We start from the raw sequence: 24,174 nt of genomic DNA, 5'->3' as shown, positions 1-24,174 counted from the left end.
AGAGAAAGTTGGCATGCGATTCCTCTCCGTGATGGAACACTTCTCTAGAATACCTGTGCAACCACTCAACTCAGGAAAGGGCAGTTTCCTTCCCTTTGTTACTACACCAAGTTTCTTACTCCAAAGGGCCTAGTCGGCTTCAGGCTCCAGGTGAAACCAACGGACAGTTTACAAAGAGCGAGGGACTGGGAGACAGGCAAGGCCAGCGTCCGAAGTGTCCCACAGCCTACTCAACACAACCCTCCCGGATTCCAATGCCTTCCGACTTCCACAACAGACACAAGGGCACTGCAAAGGCGCTCTGCATTCTACAGAATCCCTCGGGTGCAAAGGGAGAAGCCGAACGGGGGGCGTAGCAGGTGCACACCCTGCGCCTACGTTGAGAGAACCAGGCGTCCCCGAGAGTGCATCAACACATTGAGGGGGCTCCGAGCTGGGAAAAATCATGCACTGAGGAATTCTAGAGGGAAATAATAGGGAACTAAAAAAGAAAGTGAGAAACAAACAAAGGACAGCACAGAGGACCATGACTATTCCTAACTTACTAAACTACGCAGCTCCCACTTCCGCACCCTACCTCTCAGTGCCTCCACTTCCGGTCTCCTCCAAAAGGCCCGCTCCCACAGACAGACGTCCCGCAGCCAATGAGAGTGTGGTCCACTTCCGCCCGGACGCATGACGTCTTTTAGCTCCTGCCTTTTCCGGTCGTGAGGAGCCTATCCTGGTGTCCGGGTCGCGCGGCTCGGGAGGAGGGACCCTGACAGACCCAACCGGATGCGGGGAGGGAGCGAGAAGGGCAGGCGGGGCGTGCACGCCTCTTCCGCTCTGGGCCCGGAAGGGTGATGTGGCTGGGGCTTCGCCGGCCTCACTATGGTAAGAATTGGGGCGGTGGGGTCGCAGCCGAGCTTGGTGACGGGGCTCCGGGCGCGAGCTAGGACTGGAGGGTTGGGCGGCGGCCCTGGGTGCGCGGGCCAGGGACCCCTGCCACGACCTTGATTCTACCGCGGCTGGGAAGATGCTCAGGGCCGGGAACCATGTGGCCCCTGCACGCCCAGCCAGGGAGAACCGGGGCGAACCAGGGCCCATCGCCCCCAGAGAGATCCCGCGGTCGCAGGTCCCAGCGCCTCCTGCACAGTCCCCCTTTCTGACTTGTTTCGAAGAACTGCGCTGGTTGCCTTAACTCAGTCGTGTATACAGACGCTTTCTGGTCACTGGCTCCTGGAGGCATGGAGCTTCAGTTTGCGCGGATTATTTCGCGTTCTCTGACGTCTCTACGGGCCTGGTCCAGGTGTTTCACTGTTGGTCCAAACCCCAAGCTCCACATCTTAATTGGGGTCTGTTGAGGTAGTGACCTTTCAGGCTCCTCCTGCTTTACACACTGTAGGTTTTACTTATTGGCGATCTCTGGAGAAGTGGTTTTCCTTCTACGAATGTACTTAAGGTGGTGTTTGACCTCGGACCTGCCTTCCCCACAAATTTTTAAGGTTGTGTGTATTATTTTGTGTTATTGCAGATTCCTTTGATAGTTTGGGCCTCTTCGGAAAATTTAAAATGAGTCATAAAAAGTTTTCAAAAGAAATGCCTGGATCTCCAGGCAGAGAAAAAAGGTAAAATCAGCATGGCCAGAGGACAGATGTAGTGGTAGTAATAGTGAAATCTCCCAAGTTGTCTCAAACCCTTTTGCCTTTGTTATGGTAAATGCCAACAGCCTCTACACCCGGTGAACTTAATGAAATGCAAGGGCCAGATGTTGCATTTATGAGCATATTTCTGGAGAAAGGATGCATGCCTTTATTATAGTATCAAAAACAACCATGAACCCCCAAAAAGTTATTGTGGAATGAAAGCTACTGAGCTTATGTTTCCAGAGGTTCCTGCAGAACCCCATATAGCACTAAACCTTTAGGCATTTAATTGAAAACTCATTATTTGTTGCTTTAGGCCTAGTACTTTTATTATAGATGGCACGCAAGTCACAGCGTCTTTCCTGGAGAACTTAGAGAGAAAACGGCAGTCTATTCTTAGTCAAGAATATACTCCAGCATCTTAGCCTAGCTGCCACAACCCGATGAGTACATGTGCTCTTAGAGTGTCATTAGAAAACTGTTACTTATTTAGAGAATTTGATTCCTTTTTCATTTGAAAAAGAATAGATGCTGTTACTTGTTCTTCTCCTTTTTCTTTTCTCTCTCTCTCTCTCTTTTTTTAATAATGTCTACCTGCAACAAGAGTCACATGCTCTAATGACTGAGCCAGCCTGGTGCCCCTAGAAATTGTCACTCTTAATTCTTGCAGATCTTCCTAGATGCTGAAGTTTAATCATTCTACTCATAGTACATGTCAGAGATTTATTTTCATCATCTTAGCTTCTTCAAACTAGCTACTAGCAAGACTGATACTGTGTTTAAGATGAACATTAATTTTTCAAAACTTCAGAATGCCTTTTTCTCCCTTTTAATATCCTTAAAAATTTATCTCAAGTTTTATCTCTTCCCAAAAATCCCTCCCTACCCCATCTGTTTTCTTCTCCTGGGTCTCTATTTGGGCATCCATATCCCAGTATATACCTCCAATGTACCTCCAGCCATAGCACTTACCACAAAAAACAAACAAACAAAAACAGCAATACATTGTTGCCTATATTTCTTCCCTCTCTAGCTGGAGCTTTCTAGAGACCAGGTCTTCTAATATCTTCTACATTACAATGACAGCTAGAGTTAGTACTCAGATGACTCTACGTCTGGGGAAAGAGAGTCCTGCCCAGTTCTGTCCAAATTTCTGAGCAGCAATAGTTTTTATAAGCTCCAAGTAATTTTTTTTTAAGATTTTATTTACTTATTATTTTAGAGAGAAAGATTGTGAGAATGAGTAGGGGGAGGGGCAAAGAGAGGGAGCCCAACAACGCAGGACTCCATTCCAGAACTCTGGGATCATGACCTGAGCCGAAGGCAGACACTTAACCAACTGAGCCACCCAGGCGCCCAAAAGCTTCAAGTCATTCTTACGAACAGCCAGGCTTCAAACCACATTTGACTCCAACTATTGAAAAGTTTTTCCCTTTTATCAGTTTTTGTCATTTCTGACTGTATGGTCAGGACACTTTTCTTCATAACAGGATTTGCACTTTGGCCTTTGGATACTTTTGTCCTATCAAATTATCAAGAACATGTGAATCATTTACTGCTTTTTTTTTTTTTTTTTTTTAAGTCTACTGCTTAGCATGATTCTGTGTATGCTTTCTCCAATTAACACCTTTGATCCCCTTGTTGCTTATGTTTAGATCTCTGGTATCTATAAAACCACTCTGGAACTAAGCAACACAAACATGGCAAATGAATTATAGATACCATGACAGTGAGATGAAAATAAGTGCAAATGACACCTGTGTTACCAATGGAGAACAGAATTGAGGTGCTTCTGCTCTAAACTGTACCTTTCCTCACAGCCATGAAAGTTCTTTAAGTGGAAAGGTTAAGTAGAAAAGGTCTACATTTTTGAAATAGGACCAATGAGATCAAATGGGTATTTAGTCCAGCTCCTCATTTTACAAGTGAAATTAAATTAAACTGATAATTTAGAGGTGCAGATTTATCCAAGGGCATATATGTATATTGATTTATTTCCTAAATTATGCAAGTGCATAGTGACCACTGATGTTAAGGAGACAGGTTCTTAACATTAAAACATCAAGTAATCCTGAAATTATTCAAAACCAAGAAATCCTGAAATAATTCAAAACCGAGAAATTGATAATTTCTCGGTTTTGAATTAAACCAAGAGAATTTGCCTACCTTACAGTAAGTGCTACCTTACAGTAAGCAACCAAGGTTGAACTACGTGCTAATAAATGTCAGTATTTCTGTGTGTTAATGGAAATACTATTAATCACCTGTGATTACTTATCTTGGACAAGTGGGGGGGGTTGCATATTTATTTACAGGCTTCATTTATCCCTGCATTTCCATGTGTTCCAGTTTAAGAGAAAATAGTGATACGTATAAATTTACAAGTACAAACTTGTTGGAAAATGCTGGCCTGACCTAGATTTGTAAATGATAAAATGCTGACCCACTTTTGCAGTACTGTATAATTTTTATCACAATTAGGTCAGGAATATCATTTCTGGGTCTCCTTCCACCTCTTGAGAGTGATAAATGACTAGTTGTGTGTAAAAAGCAGCAAGTTTTAAAACAAGTAAAATTGTTACTATTTGGAGTTTTAAAAATTCTGTCTTTGGTATTCAGCTCTTCTTTTAAAGTGAGTTTCAGTTAAACTGGAGGAATTAATACGTCAGTTACTTCCACATAAGATGCAGCCAACATTTGAAGCTCCCATACAGTGTTATGCATGAAGAAGGCCCTTAATCAGCAATTGGTTAAACAGTTTATTTTGATAGTGCTAAAAATAAATGTATAAGCTATATCGAGCTCAAGTGATCCAGGACTAACGGAAGGCTTAGGCTTTTCTATAGATTAAGTGCAGTTAGCAACCAATCACTGAGCACTCCAAACAACTGTTCAGCATATTAATATGTATATTTCTGCTGCCTTTCTCATTGGTTCTTTGTGCCTTTATACTGCTGGGACCTTTCCCCTGTTTTTCTCTCTATTCCTAATGTTTCAGATGGTTTCTTAAACTATTTTTATATATACATTTAAAACAAAACCTTACACTGAATTCTTGCCTTATATCCAAACTTAATAGTTTGAATATTCACTTATGGCTGAAACAGGAAATTGTATCTTAGGTAAAATGATAAAAATTGAATTTGCAATAAATATTCCTAACTTCAAATTGACTTGAATAAGGAATTTTTAAAAAGATGTATTAACATCACAAGTAATTTCTTGTTTTAGCACTAAGCTTTGCATCAACGAATCTTCACCTTTTCATTGATAAATTATTTCATCTGCTGCAGTGGTGGCCAGATGAAAGTGAATTATCATTATTTCAGAAGGCCTAACAAATTGTGATTTATTTCAGAATGATTATGCAAAGGGACTCATCAAGTTGATTTCCTTCTGGTTTTGATAATTTATTTAGTAAAATAGCACTAATTATCTGAAGCGTATCAGGAAGTCAAGAGTAGTAGCTAGGTCTAAAAAAGATTTCATGATCTGAAAAAAAATTAAACATTAAGTGAATTTTACCTCCTGTATCACCTTTTATTAATCATCTTTTCCTCTATTTTGTGATCGGATTTGCTTACTTTTTTTCTTAGCTTCTTCCTTTTTAATATCATTTTCCTATTGAAAATCCCAATTATTTTTCTACAAGAACATGAACATCTGTTTCCTTTCAACCTGAGATGAAAAGTTTATATCAGCAGACAACAGATGCTAAGCATTAAAAGGAATGCTTAGGTAGGGTAAGAAATGGTAGGCTAATGTCTGTAGCTTTGAAACATTCTTGTTTTGTCAGAGTCTGAGTACATCTAAAAGCCTTTACCACCTAAGATTATTTGTTTAAATTTTAGGGTCTATAAACCCCAGAAACAAAGTTGTATGTATCATATATTGCACACTTATAAATGGGTTTTCCTTTATAAATGGTTTCACACACAAATGTATATATACACACCCCACTTCTGTAATAATAGGCATGTCTCTAAGTGCCTCTTAAATTCTTCTATTATATAAAAATTCAAACATAGAAAGGTAGAAAGAAGAGTATAATGAAGCCTCACATCCTCAGTGTTTCTTCAACCCCACACCTCCCACCACACACAATGGATTATTTAGAAACCAATCCCAGACATCCTATCATTTAAGCATTTTTTTTTTCACTACAACATTCAGGGAGAGAAAAAGTACACAGTGCAAAAATCGTGAAATTTAGATACTCCATTAGGAACATGATAAACCTACTTTGTAAATTGATTTTCCAGCCACTCTACTACAACAGTCCTTTGCTTGATATAGTAAGCCTGCTCATTATTCCTTAAACATGCAAATTCCTAATTCTGTGAGGATGTTTTCCATGCTTTTGTCTCTTTGGGAGCCTGTTCTCTATTGTCAGTCTAATTGTGCCCTTTCTTAGTCCTTGCTTTCTCCTTGAAGCTTTTCTTGACTTTTCTTTATGAAAACAGCATTTTTTTTGCCAGTATGGCTCAGTTGCTACTTAATACATGCTACAAAGAATTGCTAGTTACTTTTTGAATGTATATCCTGTTCTAACTTGCTTATAACTGTTGTATGCCTCAGTTGTCTCATATATAAAATACAGGTATTAATAACATCTAACTCAAATATATGAGGATAAACAAAATAATCCCAACAAGCCTCCAGTGAATATCAGTTATTGTCATTAGCTATAGACTCCTAGAGGGAAGGAATCCTGCTATGTACTTTTTTAATCCTGTGTCTAGCCTCCTGCTCCCGAGAAAGAGTAGATAATAAATGTGTTTAGTTATGTTGACTAAAAAGAAATCTGTACTTTGTATTTCATGAGGTTGTTATCAAATACTGTATCAATATACTCACATACATGTTCAGAATATCTTTGAAAGATAAACATTGTGAAATACTGTCTTTTCTATATAGAATGTACCTTTAGAGTTCATTTATTGGTTTTTTTCAAGTTATAAAATTGGCATCACTTACTCTCATAAATGTAAAATTAAAATCCAGTTCAATAAGAAACCAAGACATACTAAAATATATCCTTTGTATATCCATGAAGAAGTGATTTGCATACAAACTAACTATTTAAATAGTAATTACAAATAAATTTTATATTTTCAGACCATAAAAATAACATTTAGGAAATCTGAGAAATCCAAAAGAGTTAAGAATTGGGCTAAAAACTTTCCAAAGATAATCAGTGCTTTCTTCCTTCTTGTTTACATAAAGGTTTACACAGCTGAAGATATGTTGATTATGAAATTTTGTGTGCTGTTCTCCCCACTGCTTAGAATTGTACGAAGGCATTTTTTTTGCCTTTAAGAATATTGATGAATGGCATGTGTAATTTCTTAATATTTTGAATAGTTTATAAATATTTATCATAAAAATATATAACAGGTTAAAAAATATTGAGTTTCTGACAAGGCTAGTTCTTGTTTTAAGATTCTCTTGGCTGTTACTGCTTATTTCTTTTTTCATATGAACTTCAAAATCAGTTGTGTATTTCAAAAATAATTGGTTGGTATTAAGTCAAATTTAAATTTATAGATTAGCTTTATAATTTTGCTTTCCAATATAAGAACATGGTATCCCACTCCATTCTACTTTAAGGTTTTTCAGTACATTTAAATGTTTAGTCAGTTTTGTTCTTTAATATCAGTGCTGCGTTTCTTGTTAAGCTTATTCTTAGATACATCAGCTTTTTGTTCTAGTTGCTACTGTAAATAGAAACATTTTTTCCATTATGTCTTTCAGGCGGTTGGTAATGTCATTCTGAACGCTGTTGATTTAAATTATTTTACTTATGCACCCAGCCAGCCACCTTACTCAATTCCCTTATTGTGTGTGATTGTTTTTCACTAGATTCTTTTGGGCTTTTCAGGGAGCACTTAACAATTGTTTCTTTGAAAGTAACAGTTTTGCCTTTCTCAAAACATTTTGCAACTCTTTTTTTTTTTTTTTTTTAAGATTTTATTTATTTATTTGACAGACAGAGACCACAAGTAGGCAGAGAGAGTGGAGGAAGCAGGCTCCCCGCTGAGCAGAGAGCCCTATCCCAGGGTCCTGGGATCATGACCTGAGCCGAAGGCAGAGACTTTAACCCACTGAGCCACCCAGGCACCCCACATTTTGCAGCTCTTACTCTTCGTCTAACTTCTGACACCATAGGAGGGCCTTCTGAGTTTACTAAATAAGCATATTGCTAGGTACTGTGTGAGATCGATACATTTTATCTACCTTTGTAATGGAAGTATTATTCTTATATTACTATATATAGTGATATTCCTGCACTTTTAAAAAATTGTTTTAGTTTTTAAGCCATTACTTCTGGTCTCCTGTGTGATAGGTACACAGTCAGATACCTGATGAGATGTTGTCTACTTTCAGGGATGAGCATTATAAAATGTTTAACAGTTCCTGTGAGAACAGAAAGGAGAGTTCTGTATGAAAAAAGGAAAGGGGGAGGCCAGTGGGTTCAAGGAGACTTCCTGGGAAAGATAATGCTTCAACTGAATTTTGAATAGACTGAGCCCACCTCAGTTTTCCTTTACTGGAAAACGGATTTCCTGGGATACCTGTGTTAAACTTGTTAAGTAAGTTTTAAAGAATGAACAGTAAATGAGCAAGTGGTTTTCCTTCACCAAAATCTAATAGCTTAGTTTAGTCAATGCATGGAACACGATTGCTTAAATTTAAAGCATTCTTATCATAACAATTGCAGAATTGAAAGAAAGTTTAGCCAACATTTAGTCTTATATACCCACTCTCCACCCAGTTTACAAATGTGAAAGAGAGACTGAGGTTAACCGTTCAGAGCCAAACTCAGAGCTTCTAAACTCTGTGCCCTGCCTAGTAGTCTGGGCTCCTAAAACATCTGTATTAATTACATATTGATATAGTTTTGGATCCATGACATTTTCGGTAGTGTTTTCAAGTTCTCACATTTAGAATTTTTATTACATCTTCTGCATTCCTTAGCCCAAAGAATGGAGAGGGAAGTACACTCTCAGAATATTTTATGATTTGGGGTTTTAAGTGTTCACAGACATGCCATTCTGTTTGTCTTTGAGAAAAACAAAAGTTTAATTCTTAATATGGAATTGTCTGGCATTTTTTACCTATGCTCTTTTTCTTGTGATAATAATTTTTTTCTTTTTCTCTTTTTAGTCTGCCATTTTCAATTTTCAGAGTCTGTTGACAGTAATCCTGCTGCTTATATGTACCTGTGCTTACATCCGATCCTTGGCACCCAGCCTCCTGGACAGAAATAAAACTGGGTATGTTACTAATGATACTTAACCACCCAAATTAGGTCCTATAGACATTGAGGGTAAATTACCATAAAGGTCATTAAATAATTTAGTTCCTATATATAACTTCATTTTGTAACAGCTTTCTACATTATTTTCTCTGTTTTTAATAAATAAAAAGACAAATATCAGAAGTGACCTGAAATGTGTCTATAAAAAGTACACTTAAAAAGATATTACAGGGTTTTTTTCATCTGGAATTAGAAATACAATTTAGCACTTTCAAAGATCGTATTTGGCCTTAACTTTTTATGCAATAATCAGTAAAGCTGGTTATTTAAAAAAAAAAAACAAAAACAAAAACAAACAAACAAAAAAAACAAGTTGGTTATCATGTTTTTGAAGCATAAAACAGTTGGCAAGCACTGTGTCCATAAAAAAATATGATGTAGACATTTCCCTCTCCAGTCTAACACTGTTCGAATCATATAGGTTCCCTATTAGCATCAGAAAGCAAACATCTTCAGGGAAATATATTTAGCTAACTTTGTAATAGTAAAAATTAAGTCTTGAGCTTGACACATCTCTTGTATTATATGTTCACACCCTGAAAAAAATTGAGCTCAAATATAATACCACAAAGAATTGAAATTTTAAAGTGCCATCTTTATAATACAAAAGTACATGTTGAATTCAACCAAAAGGAAAAGTATATTAAAAACCAGAGACTAGGGCACCTGGGTGGTTCAGTGGGTTGGGCCTCTGCCTTTGGCTCAGGTCATGGCCTCGGGGTCCTGGGGTCGAGCCCCACATCGGGCTCTCTGCTCAGCAGGGAGCCTGCTTCCTCCTCTCTCTCTGCCTGCCTCTCTGCCTACTTGTGATCTCTTTGTCAAATAAATAAATAAATTTTTAAAAAAAAGCAAACCAGAGACTATGTGATGAAAGCTATGTAAATTTTCTTTGCCTTGAGTATTTATTAATTTCTAAGAGAAATCGTCTTAATCCTTCCTTAATAAAAGCCTATACCTACTTAATCATTTTAAGAAACAAAAGAATGAAAGAATATACTTCACATAGGAATAGTTATCTCCAGCACCTGTATTGGGCCAAATTAGGATCCTGCAAGGTCAAATTCTGTTTTTCAACTAATAAAAATCTGCAAGAGGCAAGGTGATAGCTATGAGAGTAATAATTTCAGCTTTTTCCTTCACCTTCATTCTATCTTTGAGGACATAATTAGCATTTATTCAGACATTGTGTCATCTAAATTATTTAGCTTTTGTTACCATTTCTTCCTTGTTATTTCCTAGGGTTGTTGAAATATATATAAAGGCATAAATAGAACCTCTAACCAGTTTCAAATATTAAAAATCCCTAATCCTGTTCTAATATACTGATCATCTGTCTCTGTTAGCCTGAGGGATTTTATTCAAACTGCTGATGTTATTTGTCCAACAGTTTTTGTGACAATGCCCTTCTTCCTTTGTAGACGTTGACTTTTCATCACGTTTTTTTTCTCTGAAGTCCTCTTGCACTTAGTCTTCACTTACTATGTCCATTTTTTAAAATCAGATGAAATTACATAGTATTTTGTTCCTTTGTTGAAGTTCCTTAATCTTACTTGTTGCTTAGTTGTGCATGAAGCCTTTCCATGCAACTAAATGGTTTTATTCTTTCCCTTCTGCAACCCCTATTGACTTAAAGTATATGGTAGAAACCAGTAAACATCCTCATTGATGTTTGGCTTGGTATTGTAATATAATACGTAACTACCTAATAAGATATTTAAGTGTTTATTTCATTATAAAAACAATCACGTTAATGGAATAGAATATCGATGCTTTGCTGCTGCTATTACGGATAAAGTAGGTTGCATGTGGAAAAGTCTGCTCCTCATTCTTTGGGGAGCAGGAATACATCCATTACATGCTACATTAAAAAAGGAGTTCTCAGGGCTGCCAACCTTACAGTAGAGGTTGAGTAGTAGTATATTTCTCCTACATATAAGACCAAAGAACTAGCATGCCTACTTCTGTACTTTGAAGCATGTGCTCATATAGTCAGCTGCTTGAAGGCTTTTTTTAAAAACTTTGCTTCTATTTATATAAATGTTAGGCCCCATTTTGACTCGTACATTAGGAATATTTTCTCTGGGAGCAATTCTTAGTGGGTCATTGTCCTTTTATAGTATATTTTCTTTTGAGACTCATAATAAACTGTCCTTTCATTATAGTGAATATCCCATGTTTAAGTAGAGATGTGTATGCTAACTGGACAGTAGAGTTTCACTCTTGAAAATAACAATTTTTTTGCTGCTTCAAATAATACAGAACTAAAATCAGCAATAAATTATTGCTACTTTGCCTCATTTCCTGTTATCATAGACTTGATTAGCTTTATCAGCATATATACTTACTGGCTTATAGCCATAGAAACCAAGCAGCATAATTGTATTGGTTTTTCCTAACTAATAAAGTTCCTGTGTTCTAATAAATAGCATTTGGGGCACCTGGGTGGCTCAGTTGGTTAAGTGGCTGACTTCAACTCAGGTCATGATCCCAGGATCCTGGGATTGTCGCTGACTTCGACTCAGGTCATGATCCTAGGATCCTAGGATAGAGCCTCCATGTCTGGCCTCCCTGTTCAGCGGCAGAGAACCTGCTTCTGCCTCTGCCTGCCACTCTGCCTACTTGTGCATTCACATGCACTTTCTCTCTCCAATAAATAAATAAATAAATATCTTTGATAAATAGCATTTTGCATATTACAGAAATATGTCTAGGTAGAGAAATATAAGGGAAAGGCCTAAGTAGTACTAATAAATCTCTAAGTTGCTTGAGTTAGGGAATTTTTTTTTTTATTTATATAGTTTTTAGTATAGGTGTTGTAACAATTCCCTAATGATGCTTTGAGTTATTTCTAGGTTATCAAACCTGAACTGATCCTGATTGTGATCTTATAGTTTTAGATTATGTTCTGTGGGACTCTGAGCTTCTCATGGAGGAGCTTCAGGTGTCCTGCCACTGGGTCCCTCATCCACAGCTTTAAATCTATGGGCATGTTATACTCAATAGATTTTTAGAATCAAGGAACCATGGCATTGCAAATGACTAACTGATTGTCTTCAGTTTTTTTGATGATATGTAAGCCAATTTTAAGTGACATCTAAAGTTACTATCACGTGTGCCTTTATATATATATTTTTAAGATTTTATTTATTTATTTGACAGATCACAAGTAGGTGGAGAGGGGGGCAAAGAGAAGGGGGAAGCAGGCTCCCTGCTGAGCAGAGCGCCCTATGTGGGGCTTGATTCCAGGACCCTGAGATCATGACCTGAGCTGAAGGCAGAGGCTTAACCCACTGAGTTAAGACAGTGGGTTAACACAGTGTTAACCCAGCCCATTAGTTACTATTCTGAAGAATTTCTTTGCAATAATGAAATCAATCCTTATAAAAAGCCTATGAGGGTGAGTTTCTATTGAGAAAATTTGCTTACAGTTATGTAGCCAATTAAGTAGGATTAAACTTGGGCACAGTCTGGGCCTTATATTTTCTTATATTATTTTCAAAAATATCTTTGATCTTTGTCCTTTTATTCCTATAGTAAAATTGTTGCACCTGTCAGAATATCCATCCTTCAAAATGAACTTCTATTTTTGCCCATTTCATTGCAACTGAACCATGAGACTTTTTGATTTGAGGTCAGGAAGTTATATTTCAAAGGAGGAATATATATAGAACTTAATTGAACCAGTAATTTCTTTCCTTCTTAACCACTCATACGTAATTATTTATCAGCCAGCCATCTCTTAGGGCCTCCCCCCAAAAAAAGCATAACCTAAATTTCCCTGGAATTTACATATTTCAGTTTTGTTACTACACCACTCCTAACCTACTGCAATAATTACTACTAATTTATCTTGATTTGTAGCTATGTATAACACCATTCATAATTCTCCTCTTTTGTCAGAGCAACAAAATAGTTGTCTACAATGTTTTCATATCTTTTAGCTATCTCAGTTACTCAGTTGATTTTGTTTTAAATCTTCTACTTTTTATACATGCTAAATAAGTGATATATGCATATAATTTGTATTTAATTCATAGTATATTCATGCAAAGAATGGTGATGAACACTTCATTCTAATTCTTATTTTCAGAATGTATGTGTTTTAAATGTCATATTTAGTTAACTCATACACAGACTACCTTAAACTAGGATTTTGTACTTAAATTGAAAACATAGGCACCTATTTTTATATCCTTCCTTATTGAGTGACATAGTTATGTAAATGCTATCACTGGAGTTCATGGTTATAAATCCTTTAAATATAGAACTACATTCTATAAAAAGTAATTTTTATAAAAAATTACTTTCTATAAAAAGTTTTATTTTTTAATGGCAAAAACACCCAAATCAACTGTGTTCATTTACCATTTTCTCAAAATTAATGTTTATGTAAATTGGCATATATATTTTCTACTTTTGAGTCAACTTGAAGTTGACTGAGTCAGTTCTGCAGTAAAAAAACACTGTGCACATTTTTGCTGCACGTATTAATTTACTGTGCGTTTAACCTAGGATACGACATATATTCCAGTTTGTAACAGTTTATATACACTGACATTTGATAAGCAAGTGTGTCCTACTTTACTACATAAATGGTGGTTCAATACCAAATTTCAGTTTTGAAGTATCAAAAGGTAAAAATGCCAGTTTGTATTGAATGCTCTGTAGGTTACTGAGAAAATGATTAACCTTTCTCACTAATTAATAGCTACTATTTCCTTTTTTATTACATGCAGATTGTTGGGTATATTTTGGAAATGCGCCAGAATTGGTAAGTGTCTGTTATAATCGCCACATCTTCAGCTGTAAATTGTTGGGCAGTTTACTTATGCCATATTCACAGAAGGCAGACATCTGTTTTAAAACCGCAGGCTTCCCAATTTTGAGCAGTTTTGCAAAAGTTTGTCAAATTCCCCCACACTCTTATCCTTATGCTATTTAATACTAGACATGGTAGATACCACATAAGACTTAATTAGCAGGAAGATGGAAACTACAAGAAAAATCTAATTCAAATATCAAATGCTATGCATTCCTAGTGTTGATATTTTAGACAAACATGTACAGTTTATAAGAATGCACACATTCTTATAGAGCATGCTGCTCTGTATAACAGGTACTATTTTGATAAAAAGGATGAATTTTCCATCTAATGGAAGGCCCGCTAAGCAGTCGTCTAAAATTAATCACTTTATTCCCCTATGCTAAGTCCAAGAATGTTATTTGTTGCTTTTGGAAAGCATTCACTGTTTCACCTGTCAAACTCCTGTGATCATAACTGAATTTTGTTCTAATTGATTAAAGTTAAATATGATTATATTCTAATTTCTCATAGTAAAATTAGTAGTATCATTGTATGTTTTTGTTCAAATAATAATATACTCTTAGCCCATCCCTATATGTATATAACATTTAGCAGAGTGCCTAGTTCATAGTAGAGACTGAAATGATTGACAAGTGAATGAATTAAAATGTACTTACTGATGTAATCCACCAGTGTTCTTATAATAGACTTTACCCTTTTTAACATAGCTAGGTCCCCCCCCCCCCCAAAAAAAAAAAGGCATTACAGAGCAATTTGTGATTGTTCCACTTGGACAGAACAAAATGGATATTTCTCCTCTTTGGAATTATTTACATGACCCCCTGAAAAAAAGCTAGGTTTTAGTACTCTTCCAATATTTAATTTGTATGTTACTATTTTCTTTTATAAAGATAAGACTTCCATAATAAAAAAAAAAAAAAGTTGCTGTATTTGACAGTATAATTAGTCTGATAACAACCTGAATTACCCCAGTGGATCACTTTAAATAGGGGGAATTTAGGAGTCATGTCCCTTAGATAAAATGTGTTCCATCCAGAGTATTATGTTTTCGTTTGGATTCATTTATCATAGATGTGGAAGATTTAGAAGATGGTCCATAACAGGAAACAAAATTGATTAAACATTGAGAACTACAAACTAAGATTTTGTAACATTTTAGAAATACATTGTTAGCCACAGATATAAATAATTATGAGAGAGCAAGTTTTCTTCCTTTGAGCTTTTAATACTAGGCAAGACCCATTAACAGTGAAGTTGTAAGCTTCACACAAATTACATAGAAGTCCTTTCAGAATATGTTACGATTAGATCACAAGATTCGTTGGTCTTTCAGGTGTCTTACTATAGAAAATGACAGTGTACTATAAATAGTTTCAGTGAAGGCCCTCATCTTAATGTATTGATTATTGAAACAGACATCTTCTTGAGAATTCACTGTGCTTTTAACATGTTAAACTGTCCTTCCTCAATGTTCTTTGGACTTATTATCTCTTAGGGTGACTGACATGTGAATCTTTCTTTTGTAGAAAAGATCATTGACTTTAGATAGGTAAAGCACCAGGGATAGCCTAGATAAGTTGTTATCAATCAGGACATTTTAATGGTGTCTGGAGACATTTTTGGTTGTCACCACTAGAGTTGGGGGGACATATACTGAGTACAGATCATGGATGTTGCTAAACATATTAAAGTGCACAGAATAGCTCTTCACATAGAATGAGCCCAACATGTCAGTAGTGCCAAAGTTGAGAGGGCTCAGCCTAGATTTACAGAGATCTGTGGTACAGACTTAACTGACATCCAGTCATTCTCAACAGCTGCAAAGCCTAAAATAACAGTAGAAATCTTAATCACCTTAAAAATAACTAAGAAGGAAGAAGAGATCAAGAGACAGAAGAGCACCCTTGATGGCTAATTCTGATAGCTAGTAGTAAATGTAAATATGTGTAAAGCAAACTGTTTCAAAGCCAAGTCACCAAAGAAAATGAAATAATATTGTCAAGGAACAGAGTGCAAAGAATACCTCAAGTAAACTACAAAACGAGAACATAATGGAAGAATAGGACAGTTCAAATACAGTAAAATTCTCTGGATCAGAGGAATACTGAATATTCACTGGTAAAAATATAAGAAGTCTAGAGTTAGGAGATTGAGCTTTCATCTTACTATTATGAAGTTGCTAATTCACAAATAAAATATTTAAATTAAGGGATTTTAAGTTAAATGTGAAGGTATTTTAAATCCATTTTGTGTAATAAAATAGAGAAGTGTATACAGCTTCATTCAGTAGCCAACCCAGGTGACCCTTTTCACAATTGTTACTTAAAAGTATAGCTGAAAGTTTAAGGCATCTAGTCTGTAGCTCTCTTAATGGTTTCCTGTGATATCATCTATTTTGATGTCTAATTATAAATTGTGCCTTTCTTTTTGCTTGGTCAGTTACTATTTTCATTTTTTCTCTTGACTGTATGAGTGTCATACGTTAAATGGTTCGGTTAAAGTGTTCGTTCATGCTAGTTATGTGAAAGCAGTAGCTTTTCATTTTGGCACAATGGCCCCAAAAACGTTGATGCTGATAGGCAGACTTTCCCAGCCACATGCTCCTCTCTTATCTTGACACAGAATATATCCACCAAGAAAGGATACAATTTTAATAGGAAAAGGTCCAGCCAAATCATCTTATCATGTTACACATCACGTTACAGCAACTGTTTCACATTCACTTAAACAGACCTAAGACCAGACAAGAAGTAACATTCTTACCCAAGTTCAACCGAAGATGTTTAGTTCTACCACATGGCAGTCTCTTTCAAGAAAATAAAAAACAGGAAAATGAAACCCATGTGTAAATTATAGCATTCTAAGTTGGAAGATGAGGAAAAGAAGAACTTCCTCAAAACTTAATATCCAACAGATGGAGAGGGCAATATTAATTTTTTCTTTTAGGTGTTTAATAAGACGATATTGGACAATTAGAGTATCTAGCCCTAATTAGAGTGACTGGCTTGCTTATGAAATCCACCTGAAAATTATGTCTGAATAAGGTTTGGTTTTGTTTGATAACTTGCCCAAAAAATTAACATCAGTTAAAAATGATGACCCAGGTTATTTTTTAGTTTAAATTGTTTTGTTTTGTTTTTTTTCCTCTTGAGATAGCAGCATTGTGAAAATGCTGTTGTCTCACTTTTTAAATTTTCCTTTAGCTAGAAAGCAGCCCAATGTCTATGGACAGAAAAATACTTTCAGAAAAACAGTGAATGTTTCTTCTACTTATATGTGTATATCTTCTGTGAATATTGTTACTGAGCAGACACAAAGGTAAAATTAGTAACAACATAACTGTGTGAGCTCTTTGAGAGGAAGCTCTGAAAAGAAAAAATGACCTTGAGGATTTTAGTTGATGAGGATGGTCAAGATTGACATTTTCCAGCGGTAATTAAACTTGCCAAATAAAACAGTCCTTGCTGAAGGAATTTAGTTACTAGAGGGGAACTAATTTTATTTTATTTTATTTTAAGATTTTATTTGAGAGAGACAGAGATAGCGAGAGAGAGCACCAGTGGGGAGGAGAGGGAGAAGGAGCCTGGGGTGATCACGTGAGCTGAAGGTAGACACTTAACTAACTGAGCCACCCAGGTACCCCAAGAGAGCTAATTTTAAACATAGAAAAACAAGTGAGGGGAGTATATATAGTCTCTACTACAACACCAGGTATATGCCCATGATTATTTCTAGAAGTAGCACATCACTCCCTCTTCTTTCTTCCTTTCTCATGTACCCTCAAAATAGCATAAGTGACTGGTGCTTTGTGGAACTCTGCAGCCCTTCAATAAATGACAAGCAAGAAAGAACAAAATGAGTTTGGGATAACTCAAAATCACAGGGTCACTGTTTGTAAGACAGCTTCACAAGCCAACTCCATTCTACTTCAGGCAAAGGAAAATCTCCAAATAAAAACAACTTTTAAACACATGTGAAAATTGACTCATAAAAGTGGCTGTTTTGAGTTCTACATTTCTAGCCCAAGAGTAATCAAAGTTTCTCTTTAAACTGCAGTTAGTTAACATACAGTGTAATACTAGTTTCAGATATACAATATAGTGATTACAATACTTCCATGTATCACGAAATGCTCATCAGGACAAATACACTCTTTAATCCCCACCACCTATTTCACCCATTCCCCCCCACCCACCTTCCCTCTGGTAACTATCACTTTGTTCTCTCTATAGTTAAGAGTCTCTTTCTTGAGGCATCTGGGTGGCTCAGTCGGTTAAATGACTGCCTTCGGCTCAGGTCATGATCTTAGGGTCCTGGGATCGAGCCCTGCATCGGGCTTCCTGCTCAGTGGGAAGCCTGCTTCTGCCTCTCCCACTCCCCTTGCTTGTGTTCCCTCTCACCCTGTGTCTTTCTCTGTCAAGTAAATTTTTTTTTTAAAAAATCAGCATAATTTAGCTCATTCTGTATTGTACTTGCTTTTATGCTGCAGCCACTGCTTGTCTGGCCCATCTCCCCAAATATATGGGCCCCCTAGCTAAGAACTTTATCTTGAGCCTCATGTACCCCTCACCCCTCTCCCGTAGTAACCTTATCATATCCATGATAACTTAAATTCAGTTAACCAACATAAACATCTCCCCTTTTTTTTAATAGGTGAACGGAAGAGTCCTTACGTTGCAGTATGCTGTATAGTGATGGCCTTCAGCATTCTCTTCATACAGTAGCTTGGAAGAATATCAGAATTTAATTGCCATCAGATTTCAGTATGGGAAAGGACTTATTTACAGAAAATAATGGAATGAATGGTTAACCCTTTTATCTCTGAACATTGAATGAGATAAATTTCCAGCTGCTGTTCTCTATTTTTATTATTGGACCAATGTTCTATATAAATAGGATGTAACCATTTAATACTCAAAGAGTTTAATATGTCTGTAACAATCAACCTCAGTACTGTCACTACAATATAACATTCTGCAAATGTTATTCTGTTATGTCAGATACCAGTTTTTCATGAGGTATCTCTAAGGCGCATAATAGGAAACAAAATTGGTAAATGACCTAAGTTTCTTTCACTGTGATTTGGGAATGATAAATCCTTATAGAATGAGACATTTTTCTGGACTAGCTTTTTTATTGGGGAAAATGTTCAATTTGTGTTGGTAAGGATTGCATTCATATTTAATAATGCTTGCTTTTTCCTCTGGTCACACCAGAGCATTAACAGAGTACCTCGAAGCAAACTCGCTAGTGTATCACAGGTGTCTCAGCTATTTAAAACAAGCTATGCAGTTCTTAAGGAGGAAGATAAATGAGATCAGACTTAAGAGTAGTACTGGGAAGATGTTCATATTTAGCATAAAAGAGTTTAGAATAACTGACTGGTATAGTAGCCTCTGAAAATTTGACCGGCTGTCATTCTCTAAGACTGCGTACTTAGAGTGAAAATAGCAAAATAGAACAATTACAGAATGATAATCCTGTTTGTGTTTTTCATTCTTTTTAGTGTCAGGTCTCCACTTACTTTAATTGCCCCAAAACACAAACTGTATTTTGTGTGTTTTTAAATACAGCACTTTAATGTGTCTAGTTTACTTTTTATATGTCAACTTGAACGAGAATCTTCTGAATAACTCAGTAGGTGATGATAAACAGTTTTCAGATCTGTTATCCATGTAGCTTATCATAAGTGTCTTTGGGTTTTGATAACAAAGAAATAACTTCAACAGTTTCCATGAAAGCAAGAGAAACATTTGGAATATGACTAAAAAATTTTGCAGTAGAGCGTTATTAAAAGTTCAGTTAACATTTTTTTCAGTTTCAGCTGAAATTCAAGCTAAAAGGAACATAAACATCTTAGCTAAAAATTGCCCATTGTAGGTAATACTAGTTAGATATTGTCCTCAGCTATTAATTCCTTTTCTTTTTTTAAGAAAACTATTTAGAGTTATTTGAAAATGAGGCTGCCAGTAGCTTTTTCTGTAGAAACAACGTTTGGAACTAAAAGCCATCTATTTTTAAAGACCACTTTAAAGTACTTGAAAAGAATTCTAGGAAACATAAGAAAAGCTTGTTAAGCATTGCTTGCTTTTTTCACAAAAGATAAAAGCTGCTATAGGCTATCAATATAATTGTTTATTTTACATTTTTGGCATATCTCTCTGGCCAAAATTTACATATTTTGCTTTAGAGAGGGAATCAGGTTATGATCATTGTGCCTACTCTGAACTGTCTCTTGGGCTTTGCATTAGGTCAAGAATTTTCAGGGTATCCTAAAAATAGGACTCTTATCAGCATATACATGCAGAGTAAGTCACCTTTCTGGGTCTGGTTTCTGAGCCCATCTGTTGTCCCACTCTCCTGCCAACTAGGCTTTCCGAAAGCTATGTCAACTAATCTTTTATATGCTAGCACAAATCTAGTATGAATAAAGGCAAGAATATTCTAGATAATCAGTTCTAGGGCATTTCTTTAAATTTGGCATTTTGGAGAAGCCTAGAGGAAGAAATAATTTCTTTGAAAAATCTGTGGTAACGTACAAAAAATTTTGCTGTGTGTAGATGCTCAACAGAGTGGGAGGCAGCTCATTTCTGACCCCAGACACTGTGACCTTTTGGGACACAGAGAAAAGGATTCTATGATTCTGTGAAGAAAAGCAATTAGCATTTTCTTTAATGTAGTTTTTTCAACGAGCTACCACTGAATCCTATTCTCGAACCCAAAAGGCAGCGTAGGTAGTTTTAGGCCCACAGAATATTCAGATACTCCTGTTGTGGTCTTGGTGGGGTGGTAGGATGCAGAAGAGAATTAAGGATCAATTTAGCATCAGATGGACTGTCTCTGTCACAGAGACTTACTGCAGGGCTGGAAGGGATGGGTGGCGGGCACTGAAGTCCACAGCTTACCAAGGTTTGAATACTCTGCGTAACCTCTTTCCTGGCTCCAGAATTTTTTTATTCCATCTCTCCTGGAAATTGTTCGGTGCTGATATTTTAGTTCCTGAATGGGCTCAGCTGTGTCCATGGCAGGAACTGGTCTTCTTTTGGGGCAGTCTTAAAAGATGGTCAGTCAAAAAGCCATTTAGTCTGTTGAATTCCCTGCATGTCTTAAAAAAAAAAATCTGGAATCAAATCCAGTGTCTTGTAAATGCCTGTGCTTCTATGCTAGGCATTTTCCATGTTCAAATGCAAAATAGCCCCTTCATACTGGGAAGAATAGTAATAGGTAATTTGTAACAGATTCCTTCACCCTAGTAATAGGCAGATCAGTCTCATTTTATCTTAGGACCTAGAAGAGGTCAGAATGAAGTGACAAAGCAAAAAATGAACATTCTCTCCCTAGTTTTGTGGGAAAGACCTAGCATTTTGTAAATGGAATTTATACATTTGACCATTCTTTCAAGAAGCATTTATGGAGTACATGTAGTACTTTAGCACTGAAGACAGAAAAGCAAGTGCATAACTTCTGTCCTCTAGTAGTTCACAGTGCAGTAAATGAGAGAGATGAAATTACTTATACAAACTGCAATGTGATAGTGCTTATTACTGAAATAATGCTGGGATTCTAGAAGAAAATAAGGGTGACACCTTAGAGGTAAGAATTTCCTGCCAGAGAAGCAGTGCTTAAGCTGAATTTAAGAGCAGTATGCAAAAGCACCAGTGGTATATTATGAACTATAAGCATCTAGCTTGTTGTGCCACTTGGGGAGTATCAAGACAATAAGCCTAAAAAGGTGAACTGAGGCTGGATCCTAGAGGGTCTTGTATTTTTTCTCACTACTATCACCTACCTCAAAATTGAAGTTAAGTGTATGTTCCCTCCTGCCTGACAAAAAGACTTGGGGGAAAAAAATCTTACGTGTATGTGTAAACAAAGTTAAATATATCCATGCAAACCTTAATTTGGACCAGGAATACAATAGTATACTCTCCGGAGACTCACCTGAGTAGTCTGTAAAGGCGAGGTAACATTAGTTCTGTCACGTATTTTCAGCAACTCTCAAAAGCTTATACTCGTCACTGCCTAAAGCAGCCATGATTCCTAACGCACACATCCGCACAAGAGGCGGAGGGGGTTGCACTGTGTACATTTTCTGGGTGCAAAGGAAAGATTTCTAGGAAGCAAGGACCTGCACTCTCTTCAAAGTCTTTGGGAAGTTACTGGATCATAGGAAGCTGAAAGGAATTGAAGATTCTTAGGGACCGCTTTGAACTATCTCTGGTGTTAAGTAAACAGTAGATGTTCAATATCAAAGTGAGTAATAGCAGCATTGTGAATACGACAGCCTCGTCAGTCTAAATCAGCAAGTTACTACTGGCTTCCAAACATAGCTTCATAATTATGTCATGCATACACTGCCTTCCATGGTTTCTTTTACTTCACCCTAAATCAGTACCAAAATAATTCGAAATGCAACTCTGGCATCAAAAAAGGGGGAAGGTGGAAATCTATTTCCTGTGATTTTAAGACAACAGAATCATCCTGTGTTGTGTAATAAAAATCAAAACAAACTCTCAAGAGCCTCCCAATTTTGTCTTACTGTCAGATGAGTGAGAACAGTTTCTTAAGAGGTTAAAAATTGAAATTGGCACCTTTTGAATAAGATGGGGAAAGAGAAATGTTTCTGTTAATTTTACCTGTATTTTAATTCATGGCTGGTCAAGATTCTGGGGGAATTTTTTTTTATGTTGTTTTGCATCTTAAAGCTGTTCTATTATATTGCCATTTCTCTGAGTGAACCTTCAAGAGCCTAAATGACTTGCTTCAGATATGAAGTCATTAATTCACACACCCCCACACACAGTAGAAATTGGATTCTGAATGAAAGTGACAGTATTAATATTTGACAGTACTTTAACCTTGTCTTCCACTAAGAGTCTTAAAATACCCAAAACATTCAGTCCAAAATCTGTGAGCAGTGTCCATCAGTTATTCAGACAATTTACACCATTTATTAGGAGATATGATAAAATTTATATAACAATGTGCCTTGCTTTGCACAGCATGGTCTTTCTACAATTACCTTTCCAGCAGTGAACTGACATAGATTAAATTTTTGTTACACCTGTAACTAGAAAGGATGTATTTAACCAAATGAATTGGAACAACTATATTTTTTAGTTGAACTTTGAACTCAAAAAGCATTTCAGGGAGCACCTGGGTGGCTCAGTGGGTTGAGGCCTTTACCTTCATCTCAGGTCGTGGTCTCAAGGTCCTGGGATCAAGCCCCGCATCGGGCTCTCTGCTTGGCAGGGAGCCTGCTTCCTTCCCTCTCACTCTGCCTGCCTCTCTGCCTACTTGTGATCTGTCTGTCTGTCAAATAAATAAATAAATAATCTTTAAAAAAAAAAAAAAAAAGCATTTCAGGTATGAATAGAAAACACTATCTCAGTTATTTCCTTCAGTGTATACCGTAAACCTCCCTCACTACTCCATAACTGCCAGTTAATCTGAGACGTTATGGAGAAAAATCCCTAAATTTCTGATTCCTAACTCAGGTCAAAACAATTCAAAATGGCTTTGCTTGAGACCACTGAATTTAACATAGTGGGAAAGCAAAATCTGTTTTCAATTCAGAGAGCTTGTATTAATTTCCTTAACCATAACAGATTTGTCTGGAAAAAACATAAATATTGGAAATAAGGGTAAATCACTTCACAGACACTATATGGAGGATGAGAACACTCAAGAACTGCAAAATACCAGGGCTTTATTTGGTAAGGGAAGTAACCTGGGAACAAATGTATAGTGATTGAGGGTGTGTAGCCAAATTGCCAAAACATGTAATTTATGAGTCATTTCAACATTTTTGATCAAGTATTATGTCTAGACTAAATGTTAGAAGAATGATGAGCAAAGGTACTGTTTAAAAAGAAGTATCGAACTGTTAGGGCATGAAGGATTTCAAGAGGGCCAGGACTGAAGAGAGTATTTCCAGTATTAAAGTGTTAAAGTGACCTTCCAGCTCAGAGTAACACAAAAAGATTTGACATTAGGAATTGAAAGTTATAGAGTGTTCTCAGTAACATTTTGTTAGGGCTCCTGAAAACCAAAAGATAGCATTTTCCTTTTTATTTAATAAGTAAATATTCACTTCCTTCTTAACTAACATGTTATCCACAATGGAAACTTTATTAATTCTTGGAAAATGATGAGAGTACTTTGACTTGTAAAATATAAGAAGTTTGCAATATGAAATTTAGAGAGCTGTAGAACACAAAATATAGGGTAATAAAGTGGGATGGGTTTTCTGAAAATTGAGTTTTATAAGTAACCTAAACCTCACTCAGATCTCTGTTAATGGGTCACATTTTTAGCTCTAAGTGAATCAAAGCCAAAATAACATATAGTGACATAATTCTAAGCCCACAAAGTAAAATTGCATTCATACTACTGGCAACTCT

At 36.4% G+C, this 24,174-nt stretch overlaps 2 protein-coding genes and 1 non-coding gene across 11 annotated transcripts in view; 2 read left to right on the top strand and 1 right to left on the bottom strand.

The window, feature by feature from the left end:
- Positions 1-693, bottom strand: part of XRCC4 (X-ray repair cross complementing 4) — a 337,294-nt gene extending 336,601 nt beyond the window's left edge. For all 9 annotated transcript variants that reach the window (XR_009407544.1, XM_059418190.1, XM_059418187.1 and 6 more), the window contains exon 1: positions 578-693. The gene's annotated coding sequence lies outside the window, so the exon portion shown is untranslated. The remainder of the gene's footprint in view (positions 1-577) is intronic.
- Positions 694-770: 77 nt separating this feature from the next.
- TMEM167A (transmembrane protein 167A) lies at positions 771-19,356 on the top strand. The gene is made up of 4 exons (XM_059418191.1): positions 771-873; positions 8,793-8,902; positions 13,683-13,717; positions 18,425-19,356. The coding sequence occupies exons 1-4, from the start codon at positions 871-873 to the stop codon at positions 18,493-18,495; spliced, it is 219 nt and encodes a 72-aa protein (XP_059274174.1). The 5' UTR covers positions 771-870; the 3' UTR covers positions 18,496-19,356.
- LOC132029032 (small nucleolar RNA U109) lies at positions 10,746-10,880 on the top strand. Its single transcript, XR_009407668.1, has one exon. It is a non-coding gene; the product is annotated as a small nucleolar RNA U109 (small nucleolar RNA).
- Positions 19,357-24,174: the final 4,818 nt, after the last annotated feature.

Source organism: Mustela nigripes, chromosome 12, assembly GCF_022355385.1.
Source record: "Mustela nigripes isolate SB6536 chromosome 12, MUSNIG.SB6536, whole genome shotgun sequence".
Taxonomy (NCBI): Eukaryota; Metazoa; Chordata; class Mammalia; order Carnivora; family Mustelidae; genus Mustela; species Mustela nigripes.
Note: the sequence above shows the minus strand (reverse complement) of the source record. Positions and strands in the feature narration are given on the sequence as shown.